The 14511-nt window shown below is 47.4% G+C and overlaps 1 protein-coding gene across 2 annotated transcripts in view; it reads left to right on the top strand.

Annotated features, from left to right (window-relative positions):
- The window catches only part of LOC138521315 (interferon alpha-1/13-like), a 41051-nt gene that overhangs the window by 20187 nt on the left and 6353 nt on the right, over window positions 1-14511 (top strand). For both annotated transcript variants that reach the window (XM_069634058.1, XM_069634059.1), the window contains exons 3-4: window positions 3102-3251; window positions 3335-3430. In XM_069634058.1, coding sequence (XP_069490159.1) covers window positions 3102-3251; window positions 3335-3430 — 246 coding nt within the window. The remainder of the gene's footprint in view (window positions 1-3101; window positions 3252-3334; window positions 3431-14511) is intronic.

The raw sequence follows: 14511 nt of genomic DNA, 5'->3' as shown, positions 1-14511 counted from the left end.
GACCCCTTGCTCACTGTTCTTCAAGTGGCACAGCCAGGCCAAACCACGTTTCAGGGGTTGCTGTTGGTACTCTTGTTCAGAAGAGAACTGCCTAGCATTTCGGTGCTGGACTGCCCTTGGGCAGGACAATGAGTGATATGTTGTGGATATTTCTCTTTTGTGAAAGGGATAGTGAGCTTTGAGACTCCCGGCAACTGAGGCGATAGAGACTCACAGAACCCCCTTTTTTGCATATTAAAAAGTAACTTTGGGTCTCACTCTAAGTTACTAGGGTAATCCAGACATGGATCACTTTCTCACTGTTCTTAGAGAGGCACAGCTCCATCTCACTGATGAGGCCCAGCCAGGCCGAAACACGTGTCTGGGGTTGCTGTTTGGACTCGTGTTCAGAAGAGAATTGCCTAGCATTTCGGTGCTGAACTGCTCTTGGGCAGGACAAAGACTGATATGTTGTGGATATTTCACTTCTGTGAAAGGGAAAGTGAGCTAAACAATCTGGTTGAGACTCCCCCGTGACTGAGGCTGGTAGAGAGACTCCCAGAACCCCCGTTTTGCATATTAAAAGGTAACTTTGGGTCTCACCCTAAGTTAGTAGGGTAATCCAGACCTGGACCCCTTGCTCACTGTTCTTAGAGAGACACACCTCCACCTCACTGATGAGGCCCAGCCAGGCCGAAACATGTGTCTGGGGTTGCTGTTGGTACTTGTATTCAGAAGAGAATCGCCTAGCATTTCGGTGCTGGACTGCCCTTGGGCAGGACAAAGACTGATATGTTGTTGATATTTCGCTTCTGTGAAAGGGATAGGGAGCTAAACAATCTGGTTGAGACTCCCCCGTGACTGAGGCTGGTAGAGAGACTCCCAGAACCCCCGTTTTGCATATTAAAAGGTAACTTTGGGTTTCACCCTAAGTTAGTAGGGTAATCCAGACCTGGACCCCTTGCTCACTGTTCTTAGAGAGACACACCTCCACCTCACTGATGAGGCCCAGCCAGGCCGAAACATGTGTCTGGGGTTGCTGTTGGTACTTGTATTCAGAAGAGAATTGCCTAGCATTTCGGTGCTGGACTGCCCTTGGGCAGGACAAAGACTGATATGTTGTTGATATTTCTCTTCTGTGAAAGGGATAGGGAGCTAAACAATCTGGTTGAGACTCCCCCGTGACTGAGGCTGGTAGAGAGACTCCCAGAACCCCCCGTTTTGCATATTAAAAAGTAACTTTGGGTCTCACCCTAAGTTAACAGGGTAATCCAGACCTAAAACCCGTGTTCACTGTTTTTAGAGAGGCACACCTCCACCTCACTGATGAAGCCCAGCCAGCACGAAACACGTGCCTTGGGTTGCTGTTGGTACTCTTGTTCACAAAGAATTGCCTAGCATTTCGGTGCTGGTGTCAATTCCCTTCTCATCCTCTTCCGACCCAACGCTCTCCACTCCCTCCTCACCTGATTCACTGGAGTCCGAGCTGCTCTTGGTTAGGCGTCGTCTGGAGCGTTAGTCCTTTTCTTTTTTATGTAGAGCGGTCCTGCCTTAAGAGGAAGCCACAGTGGCCACCTGTGAGCTGCAGCCGTGTGGCCCCCTTCCTGAGGAAGGCTCGAAATGGGGAAAAATCCTGAGAGGCACAAAAACCCTGAAGGAACTGAGGACTGAAGCAATGGGGTCCGCTTTGCTGTAGAGCCAGATAGTGCCAATGGACTAGGTGTAGAATCCACCAATCCGTAGACAGACCAATGAAGTCCTGATGCAGAGAGATATGTGAGTCCGGAGAAATCCTTATGAGAAGGTAGGTGCAAGGCAGAGTATAAGGACTGAAGCAGCCCGAAGGTGTGGTAGGAAGAGCAAAGGCAGCAGTAACGTAGCAGCCAGGCAACGTAACACAGTGAGCTAGCGGCAGGAATGGAGACGCCATGGGAGAAAGAGCAAAGGCAGCGGGACGAGGAAACAGGCACCAGGAGGACCAGCAATAAAACAGAGGCTAAACAAAAGCAGAAACAGAAACCGGAGAGACCGGGAGGAAGTCTTCGGGGGGGAAAGTAAAAACAAACAAGGGAGCAAAAGCAAGAGCAGAACTGCAGGAAGAAAACCCACTTAGTAGCAAGCCGGAGTGAGGCCGGCAAGGCAGAAAAGGAAAGCCGGTCCGTGGGAGGAACAACAAAGGGGAAAACTAACCAGTGTGTGGCCGCAAAGGAAAACTAACCAAGCAGTTGCAACACGCCGTCTGCCGGGAGTTCAGAGGCTGAGAACCTCCCGGCAGCGGCCATGACAGAAAAGACTAGACTGCAATGCACAGAATGTGGGAGCAACGTAATGGGGTCTTTTAATGGCGGTTCAGCTTCCACCGTTGCCATAAGTGCCAATGGCCTGGGCGCATGACAGCTGGACTGCCCTTTGTCCAGGACAAATACTGATATGTTGTGGATATTTCTCTTCTGTGAAAGGTATAGTGAGCTAAAAAATCTGGTTGAGACTCCCCCGTGAATGAGACTGCTAGAGAGACTCCCAGAACTCCCTGCTTTACAACTCTGTCTAGACATATTGTGTGACTCCTATTATAGGATATGAATATGTTTAAACATTCAGATGACATAAAGAGGCCTGCAGGTATAATCGTTAGAGTGCACATTACACCTGACTTCTTACACTAGGGGTCAGCAACCTTTGGCTCTCCAGATGTTTTGAACTGTATCTACTAGTAGCCATAGCCGGCATAGTCACTGGTGAGGCGTCATGGGCGCCATTATCCAAACATCTGTTGAAGACCCCTGTCTTACACAAAGAGATATTCGACCCCCCAACAAAGCATTTTATACTGGCGTTACCAGTGATATTATTGCTGGTGAAAACATTGAAGACACTAAACACCCTCCTGAACATATTTTAGGACTGGTGTAATTATATAAACAAACTCCAGTCCTGGAATATTTAGGCAGTGTTGGATAGTGTCTTTAAAAAAAATATCGACTCACCCGCAATCTTTTTACCAGCGATAATATCACTGGATACCGCAGCTGGGATGTGTTTTTCCTCTTTATTGTAACTTGTGAAAGTGCTAATAAATACGATTCTATCATTTTGCAACAGATGTCCGTCTTATATTTTAGGTGGAAACAGCGGTCCTTGCACTCAGGGATGTGACACAGCGGATCAACAGGTTTTACAGCAATCCCCGCCCTTCGCTTGGACTCGACCGCCTGAGATTGGAGCGTTTTCTCGCTTCTCTTGAGCAGCGGACCAATGATCTGAGGGATTGTGTAAGTGACGTGTGGGGCGTGGCGATCAAGAGGACATGGGATCACGTGGGCAGTTCTTTATGGATAATGTTCATATTTTGCAGATTGATATAAATAGAATCAACGCAGCCCTACACTGGGAGACGAGTAAAGCTTTAGAGAAATATTTCCGAAAACTGGACGACATTGCCACCGAAAAGGTAACGTTGGTTTCCTATGAAAACTGTGAGCCACATCTGACATGTCTGCAAATGTAGCCCACATCATACATCAGTGGAGGCTTAGAACGTAGCAGCCATCAGCGGAGACTTAGCACATATCAGGCGTCTGTGGAGGCTTAGCGCATAGCAGCCTTCAGTTGAGACAGCACATATCAGGCATCCATGCATGCTTATTCCATAGCAACCATCAGTGGAGACTTAGCACATATCAAGCATCAGTGGAGGCTTAGACCATAGCAGCCACCAGTGGAGACTTTGCACATATCAGACATCAGTGCATGCTTAGCACATATCAGAAATCAGTGGAGGCTCAGCACATATCAGATATCAGTGGAGGCTTAGCACTTAGCAGCCATCAGTGGAGACTTAGCACATATCGGACATCAGTGAAGGCTTTCTTAGCACATAGCAGGCATCAGTGGAGACTTAGCACATATCAGGCATCAGTGGAGGCTTAGACCATAGCAGCCACCAGTGGAGACTTTGCACATATCAGACATCAGTGCATGCTTAGCACATATCAGAAATCAGTGGAGGCTCAGCACATACCAGATATCAGTGGAGGCATAGCACTTAGCAGCCATCAGTGGAGACTTAGCACATATCGGACATCAGCAGAGGCTTAGCCCATAGCAGCCATCAGTGGAGACCTAGCACATATCAGGCATACATGGAGGCTTAGTCCATAGCAGCCATCAATGGAGGCCTAGCACATGTCAGACATCAGTGGCAGCTTAGCACTTAGCACCATCAGTGGAGACTTAGCATATTTCAGACATCAGTGGAGGCTTAGCCCATAGCAGCCACCAGTGGAGACTTAGCACATATCGGAAATCAGTGGAGGCTTACACATAGCAGCTTTTAGTTGAGATTTAGCACATATCAGACATCAGTGGAGGCTTAGCGCATATCAGACATCAGTGGAGGCTTAGCACTTAGCATCCATCAGTGGATACTTAGCACATATCAGACATCAGCGGGGGCTTAGCACATAGCAGCCATCAGTGGAGGCTTAGCCCATCACAGCCATCAGTGGATACTTAGCACATATCAGCCATCAGTGGAGGCTTAGCACATATCAGACATCAGTGTAGGCTTAGAACATAGTACTTCTGAATAGTGTGTGCTTCACTTATACTTAGTACCGTTGTATAATTAGCTCACGTCTGACATCTTTGTACTATGTTTTGCTTTTTGACACCAGTATGTGATTAGCTCATATCTTGCGTCAATATAAGGTTACCACAAATCTGACAAGTTTGTGGCCAGCTCGTACATGTGGCCTCTGTTTGGGGTCAGCTAAAACATCTGGCATCTGGTTGGGGTCAGCTCAAGTATAATAGCTGTGTTTGCTCAGGTAGATCTGGCACAAGTGTTACCTGGGCCATATCCAACATGATTGTGTGATTATCTCATGTCTGGCTTGTGTGTCTTTTTAGATGTTGTCCAGCAGTATTGTGTGATCTTACCTATCATTTAATACCAGTGCGTGATAGGGCATCATATCTATGTTATATGTGCGCATAGCTAATTTGTAGCACCTGTATATGCTTCTCTCATATGTAAGATCAGTGTGCGCTTAACTCATATTTGCTATCAATGCGTGCTTAGTGCATAGTAAATCCAAGTGTGTTTAGTCCACATGTATTATCATATTGCTGTGTGTTTCCCTCAAAACCTGGCTCTTCACTGCGTAACCAGAGGACCGCCTACAGGTATACACACACGGCTAAAACCATGATGAATGAAGATACTGATCCCGGCCCCACCAAGCAATCGACTACAAACAGAATCTAAAGAAGACACTCCACGACATATCAAACCAGAAACTGGGAGATAGCCATGATAGGAGGACACTAAAGACTGAACACATAGGCAGACTAAGACGGAAGGACTAGGACGATCCATCAATAGTACCCTGACCCTGAACCACACCCAAACCCCAACAGACCTATGTCACCACAGTTAGCAAGGGAATAAAGGCATCTGAATCCCCAGATCCTATACTTCAGGAGGAGAATAGACATTCCCAATTACATTATGCAAAGTTCATTATAATACAGCAGGGAGCGCGCTGTGTCACGACAGTCAGACAGGAAAGAAAGGAAAGCAGCAACTAACCCCACCCTTAGGAATACAAACTAAATCGAAAAAGATGTGCCATAACCAGGATTCACACCCCACTAACCCAACCTTCAAATCTCTGGATACCTAACTCCCCTGAAAATTCACACAACCATCTCCCACCCAGCAAACCACACGCACCTTACCACACTGCATCAACAACAAACCAACAAAACAAACAACACCAACAGCACACGAGGTCTCGCCCCGGTCCAACACTTACACCAAAGCTCAGCGCACTGTGTATACCGAACTGAAGCCTCCAACGGCAAACCACCTCTCTCACTCTCCTACTCCCTCTTCACCCGACTAACCCAACCCACCCCCCTTCTTGTTTTACAGATCCGCCAGAGCGCCTGGGGACCAACTCCGTTGGTGACGGTGCGCGATATAAATACCTTTAACATTTAACATCTAACATTTTAACATCAATAAGTGCTTAACTCATATCTAATGTTGGTGTGCACATATGTGATATTAGGATGTGCCTGCCACGCGTTTAACATCAGTGAGTGCTTAGCTCCTAAGTGTGTGCTTAGTCCAAATTTACAGCATTCTGTCATATGTGACTGTGCGTGCATAGTTTGTTTTCAATTTAAATGTGTGTTTAGCCTGGACTGCTAATGCAAAACCTGACATATTGGGAGCTTAATATATATCTGCCGCTGACATGTTTGTAGTTCATACATGACATTGGCATGTTTACTGTACATTTAACATCACTGTGTGCCTAGCGCTTATCTGACACAATTCAGGTTTACTTTACTTTATATATGACACAGGCTTGTTATTAGCTCATACATGCGAAAAACATGCTTATCTCATTGACATTAGTGTGTGCCAACCTCAGATTTGGTTTCATTGTGAGTTCATTTGATAACTGATGCTGGAATGTCATAATATCATATTATACGTGGCAATAAATGGTTTAGCCTAAATGCAAAAGCGAAACATGCTTAGATCATGTATGATGTCAATGTGTGCTTAGCACGCCCGAAAACAAGTATGCTAAGCTTGTACATGACACATGCTTGCTAATTTAATTGCATATATACCATGGGGCTAAACCTCAAGGTGCTGATATGCACATGTATGCCAAGTTATGTTAAAAGTGTTTTGTACTATGCCAAAAGCCCACCGTAATAGTATCAAAGAGCCTGGGAGTGCTCTCGCCCGGGGTAAAAATAGACCACAGGTTTGAGAGAGAAACAGAAAAAGAGAAAGATAAGGGAATGGGGAAGCGGGTGAAGGGTGACAGAGATACATTAAGCTGGCATGCAGTGGAGGGCGGTGAAGGTAGCTGTGTGGATGCATGTGGGTCCTAAGAGAGGGCCGCGTAGTGGCTATTAATAAGGTATAATCCAAATGTGTTGGAATGGATTCGTAGGCTGACTATCTATGTCGGCAATATTAACACATAGTACTTACATCTATAGTGTTGTGATGTTCTGAGGTCTGCTGGATATGTCATGGGCTCAAGAAGTGCTGCAATCGCCCAGTTAAGTTGTTCGCCTGCTGATTAGGCACCATTGACAGAAATTGTCCTCATGATTTCCCTAGCTCGGCTTGGCTCTAACCATTTGGTGGAATGAATGCGGCTGGAGGGGGGCGCGCTGGTCTGGCCATAGCACTCCATGAGCTGCTGTAGGTCTAGTTCCCATGAAGAAGAAATACTTGGATCGGGGAAGTGGCACGGCATCATATCATATACCATTACCCAAAGAGGTGTGATTCTGGTCAATGGGTGGTGAGACTGCATTGGTATTTGGGAACTCCAATTGACAAGGCACAAATGAGGACCCTTATATACTTTAAGATTTGCTTTCTCAAACCCGAGGTGTAAACATATGGCAAGTATATAGTCAAGGAAGTGAATGTCTGCATTGGGTGGGGATGCTGGGGAGACAGATGCCTAGGTTAGCTCTTGCATCACTGGATGAGAACCTTTATGATATACAGATGGTGTCTTAGTCCTAGGAAGTGACTTTATTCAGGTGTGTCTAGTTTGGGCAGTAGTGTTTCCGAAGATTGATTGGTTGGGTAAAGAGCCCCACCACTTCATTGTAATCAGTCCTGGTTAGTGTTAGGCTGTCAAGGGTAGTTTGCGAGAAACCTACATCTTAACTAATATATGTATTTTGATCCAAGATGGGGATTGAGTCATCTGAAAGATTGTAAATTGTTTGCTCGTTAATGGGGTAAAGGGAAGGGTACTTTCTTAGTGAAGTCGAACATCTACCACATACCCATGGACAGCCTATCTTAGGTATCAACAATAGTCATGTGTTCCGAGTGTGTGGCTGTAGTGTATAATATGAGTGGGTATAGATCTTTAACTGAGGTCTGTCCAGCTGAGGGCCTTTGTTGTTTAGAGAGATCGTATAGGACTCATAAAGCTTTAATAGTAAAAGGGGAGCGATCCGAAATGGAGATTGAGGGCCCGATGGAAAAGGGTAGATCAACAGAGGAACAAACACTTTCTGAACTCGAACCTCATTCTCTTTCCTTAAGAGACTGGTGGATTGAAAAGCAATCTGACACTTAAGCAATAACCACCCGTCTTTCACGAGGGTCCCCGGTGCTGTTACCACCCGTTGCTATTAGCACCCGAGGTTTCCAATCCGGAAACTCGGGGTGCTAAGAGCATTGTATTTTGAGGCAATGAATGGGACGCCTCGTGGGGGCCTGTTCTTTGAATCAAAATACCATTTTAAGATGGCCGCCATGGATCTGGAAGACAGGGCTCCATACGGAGCTCTTTTTTACATTTTCATGATGGCCGCAGAACGGCAGCAGCCGCTGAAGAAATTAGATAAGTGGGGCTGAGGGTGCTAGGGACCGGACAGTTTAAAGGAAAGGAAGGGTGGGGGATGATGGCAGTGCAGGGTGGGGGAAGCAGATGTCAGGTTCCACGGAATGCAGACTTGTGTCAGTAGATTCCATCTGCGATCCAAGCAACCTGATTGGTTGCTCCCCCGCTATGGGTGTTAATTTAGAGGAATGTAGGTTATCCAGGCCTGAGAGTATGGCAATGTCCTTGGAGACCGTCATGAGTGCAGGCCTCTCTCTGCAAGAAGATTCTCCTCATCCTGCAGCAGTTTAACAGGGTTCAATAAAGGAGTGGAAATCCAGCACCTCAAGAGGTGTCGTATTTAGGGTGGCCAACTTTCTGGAATCTTTTTGCTGGACACTTGTCCGCAAGGCAGTGCTGAAGTCATGGCGTCATTCACCTTTGGCCCGCCCCCAATTGTTATTTAAACAATTGGTGAATGTTAATGCTCTAACACCTGGCTTATGCTCATGGTTTGTCCTTGGGAGGTGATGGTCACCTTTTTCAACTGTAAGCATGGCCGTCACAACACCATGAACAAAGCATTAGCATTGGAATTAAGACGTGCTGTTAACAAAGCGTTAACAGCACGATTGGAAGTGCAGCGGCAGCAGCTCGATCTGTAGGCCCAAAAAGGAGTCCTGGGTGAGACTGCTAATGAAATGAGCCAGGACTATTCACCATCCAGCACTGCACTGAGTGGTCCAGCTAGGCTCAGACTGGCCTATAGGACAATAGGCCCATGGCCGAACCAAAAACACAAAATGCTGGTGTGAGCCAGTTTTTTGGGCCAGATTGGGCCACTTCTTTTGCCAATTTGGGCCAATTGGATGAGTTAGTTCACTCTGCGGCGACAAGTGGTTTTGATGACCAGTGTTGCTGAATAAATATTCTTTAAAATGCACAATTTGCATCACACTTGATCACACAACTCCCCCTTGGTTACCATTCAAACAGTGTCATAAAAGGAATGAATAGCCATTTGCAACTCTGGGCCACTTTTTCATTGGTGCCCGAGACAATTTTATGGCCCAGTCCGACCCTGGCTCCAGCATGGGACAGTCCTGCAAAATACAGGACAGTTGGCCATGTTAGTCGTTGTGAGGTTAAAAGTGGCGTGCAGTGTTAACATTAGCACATGTAATGTGACACGGCCAAGAGAAACATTCCAAAACATACCTGAGTTGAACAGTCCCGCAGCATCGCAAGGAAATAATAAAAACGAGTGTAAAACCTGCTGCATCTGCTTGTCCCACGCTGCCTCCCTGCAAGCACGGCCCCTCCAGGCCTCTTCTTCTGCCCTGCTTTGAATTGTCAGGGGAATGCCCCTTCCCACACCAGATTCGGACATGGATTGATTCTGCGCAATAAGTGACATTCCTTCACGGGCTGGCACTTTTCTTATTTTACACAGGCCTCAAAATCACGCCCAGATTCATCTGGCAGGTGGTATCCTTCTGTGTAATTATGAGTCTGCATAATGGTGGTTCAGTATATAGCTAGTAACTTATTGTTGCAGGGCTAGGGTCCCTTTAAGAGAGAGACACGGGGTCACGTGGTTGACACCACGTGACTCATGACGAAAGGGTTCGATTTTGGCTACCACCCACTAAGCCTAAAGAATTGACTTGGGAATAGCAGACATAGGGGAGAGGGTGTGTGTGGTGGACACACAGCCTGTATATATTGTTTGGTTGTTTATTCTCCTTGTCAAAGTCCATGGCCATGCTAAAGCCTACATGATTCCCTGCCCCATCCAGGCCCCTCTATGCCCAAACCACATCCATTGTAGATTCCTTTACCATGTTGCCAATCAGCTGCACGTGTCACAGGCTCATCAGCAACCCTGTGATGTGCAGCTGATTGACACTATAGGAAATATAAAACTGAAATAGGACCTCACAGGTGTCAATCATTGACACCCCACCTGTGGGATCCCTGCACATCACCACCTATACCTGGATGCAGCAATGGCAGATGAAAATCCGTTACTTCCTTTGTTTGTTTTGACATTTATAAATAACATTTTTAGCCTCTATGCTTCGTTTGGTGGTGCTGGATAATTTGGTCCTTTTTTCTGAACGGATAGAGCTGCATTTTAGGGCATCTGGGGACTGGGTGGATTACGGAAAAATGGAGAAGGTTAAACTGATTCAATGTTTATCACAAAAATATACACACTGCCCCACACACACTGCCCCCTCACACACCGACCCCCTCCTACACTAACTGCCCCACATACACTGCCCACACACACATTTCACACTGCCTCACACACACATTGGCACACAGTGCCACTATAAACAATGCCTCCACACACCCACACTACTCCCCACACTCACACTACCGGCAGCCCACACACCATTCCACTCCCCCACAGACAGCCCCCACACATGCACTGCCTGCACACACATTGCTTACACACACTGTCTGCACACATTCACATTTACCACACATGCTTTGGCTATAAACACACACACACACACACACACACACACACACGCACACACACACACACACACACACACACAACACTGCCTTCCCATGCACACTGTTTCTCACACGCAATGGCCTGCAAACACTGTTCTATTTACACATAGACATTGCCTCCACACATTGCTCCCATACTCCGAATCACTGCACCTCCATTCATCCCACATGCACTGCTCATACACAATTTCCCCCAAACACTGTCCCCAATTACACTGCCACCCATGCAGACTGACTGCTCCACACTGCCACCATATACATTGCCCACACACACACTGTAAACTGCCCCATGCACATAATGCCCAACACACACAATGCCCCCACACATACTGCCCCCACATATGAACCTCCTAAGCACTGCCCTCCCAAATCCACAAAACCCCACATACACTGCCCGACACTTCCCCAACATAGTCACTGCCTACAGTTACAGTGCCAACACACACAAATACCCTTCTCCCCACAAACACATACTCTTCCTGCTTCCAACACTATCCGCCTATACACACACCACCACTCACCCAAGCACACCTCCATGTCCCTCACACACTGCCACCCCTGAAATATGCTGCCATCCTCAAACATGCACTTCCCCACACATGCACTGCCCCACTACACACCGACCCCCACACACACTGATTTCTACACACATAAACACACTGTTCCCTATACGAATTACCTGTACACATTGCCTGCACACACCCCCGCACACCCACTGCTTACATACCCACCCACTGGACCCATCACGCATGCACCCACTGCCCGCAAACACAAACATTGGGTATACAAGACACCTAGCATCCACACCTGATGTTCTCCCCCACAGTATTCCCCAAACATGCTGACACCATGCACTGTGCCACCACATTGCCCCACTACACACACCCACTCTGCCCCATGCACATTTCCGCCCACATACACTGCTCAACTCATGCAAAATGTGCACACACAAATGCACACATTGTCCCCACACCTGCCCACTCTCTTCCCTCACACACAGTTCTCCCATACTTTGCACACACACACTCTTCCCAAACACTCCCCATGCACACCCACTGCTCACACGCACATTTGCCCCTTCGCAGAGCCCGCATACATATGCCAAAACCACAAAAACGTCCTCACACATATTACCCCCTGCAGATTTCCCGTCATACTTATTATGTTATGTGACGTTATTGAGATTTAAACGGTGCACCACTGTCATTTTCATGATATCCATGTGCTCACATTGGCCAGCATCACACGTGCACACATTGCCCACACACACCGACACTGCCTCCCACAAACACTGCCTCTGCACACTAAGACTGGCCACACACACTTCCCTTGTGAATTCACACACACACTAGCATGCACGCATTGCCCGACACATATATGTCCCCCACACATTCCCATACACACTCCACCCCACCCACACACACACACACTGTCTACTCACACACACACTACTCTCACACACTCCCCACACAGAGTCATTGCCCACACACCATAACGCTGCTACCACACACTACACCCACACACTGCCCCAAAACCCACAGCACTTAAAAACGTACACTGCCCATTCACTCACAATCTCCTCACCCCCAAACAAACTACTGATCTCCACACACACTACACCCCCCCCACAAACACACACAAAACACACTGCCCCACAGACACATCCCCCTAAAAGCGCGTCCCTTACACACTCTCCACCCCCACAAAAACACTTCCCCATACCACAGCCCCCACTCATACTGTCCACTCACACCACTGTCCCAGAAACACACTCCCCCTCCCACACACATTGGCTGCACACACGCACACACATGCACTGCCTACCAACAGCACACACGGAAATACTCTTCCCCACACACTAAAATGTCCCATATCTGCACACCCACTGCCCACACATACACTGTTTGCACACAAATACAAACACTGCCCCAAACACACACTGCACACACACACACCACAGTGCACACACACACACACACACACACACGCATGCACACACCTGTATCATGTGTACCTCGGCATTTCAGGAAATGTGTGCCAATGGTTTGAGTACCTGGGCATTTGAAGTCAATCCCTGGTGATGGTGCAAGTGCTTGGACATATGTGGACAATAGCTGCCAAAAGGCACGAGTAGCTGAGCATAGTACCCGACAAATGCTTACACAGCACCTATTGAAAATTCAAAACGATTGGCTTTGCCAATGCTTCCTTTGTTATGTTTCTGGCATTTGCATAGAAGACGATTTCCGTTGGTATGGGTTCTACAGTCTTCAGTTTGAAAACTGTAAGTTGGAAAAACCAAGATTTGAAAATAAAATCTTGAAAAACAAAGTTAGTAAATATTCCTTAGCTAGCTATAGCTTAAGTTTGGCAATGTAAGCGTGGATATATATTTTTCCTTGCTACGTTCCATATGTTGGTGCCTTTGTCCTTTCGGTCCTCTCACAACCCCTGGCCCCATCTGTCCTCGTAATCACGTGCCCCACAGTGGACCTCGTTTTCATCAGGGCGGTGGCCAAGTCTAATCATGCCTGCAAGGATGGAGAGGCACATGGAGGGGCAAACATGCGACGTCCGTTTCCCTGCTCCAGTCAGGGAAATACACAGGGCCCCTTTGGACTGCTATTCCCAGACAGCGAGGGGGGGCATGGAGTGGGGAATACAGTCAGTCCACTCCTTGCCCTGCTCCATGCATGGAAAACAACAGCTTCTCCGCCATCATCACATGATGATGCGGATGGAGAGGCAGAATCCCTGTAGGATCGGCCGTCTTTTTTAGGCGTGAGAAAAGAAGGCGGAATCCATAGCAACCCCCTGTGATGATGGCCGCCGCTAAAGCCCTCATTACAAGTTTGCCGGGCGGAAACAACGGTGCTGGTAGGCTTACCGGCACTGTATTTTCTGGACAGGCCAACTACGAGTCTGCTGGCGGGTGCCGTTCCGCCCGCCAGGTCTGACCCTGGCGGGCGGAACGGCAACCACCGGCAGTCTTTTACGGAGGTACTGTCACCGTTATTAATGGTGCCGGTGCTTCCGTGGTACCCATTCCCATGGAGTCCTATGGAATTCCACAGGAATGGGGATCAACATTTTACCGGTGCCTGATTTACCGAACTGCTGGGGCTGTAATGCTCTGGTTATTCCAGCAAGTCAGGCAGCAGTGAATCATTACGGGTCCGGCGGCTACCTGCCGGTTTGTCCGGCACGGTTTCCGCCAGACATGTAATGAGGGCATGCATGTACGCATGATGATAATCAAAGTGCATTACCTGCCTGGGTAAGTAAAGAACATGGGGACCGCTAATATTGAAATTAGAGAAAATCCCCTGTTTTGTAACGCCCTGCCCTCCACTTACTAATAGTTTTTAGCCCTGCCCTCCACTTACTAATAGTTTTTTTAACAGCTTGATTCTTTTTTTTAAATGTTTTCTCCCTTTTGGTTTACAATTTTTGTCCCGTACCACAGTCATGAACGTTTTCTTTTTAGTTTGGGCTATTAGGTGGCGCTTGCTACCTATAAGCCAAAACTATTGTATTAGAGTACAGATAGGGAGACATGGCACATGAGAAGGGACACACAGCTTGTATGTGTGTTTTGGTTATTTCTTCACCCATT

This window comes from Ambystoma mexicanum, chromosome 13 (genome assembly GCF_040938575.1).
Source record: "Ambystoma mexicanum isolate Mex_15411 chromosome 13, UKY_AmexF1_1, whole genome shotgun sequence".
Taxonomy (NCBI): domain Eukaryota; kingdom Metazoa; phylum Chordata; class Amphibia; order Caudata; family Ambystomatidae; genus Ambystoma; species Ambystoma mexicanum.
This window is presented reverse-complemented; position numbering and strand designations above follow the sequence as displayed.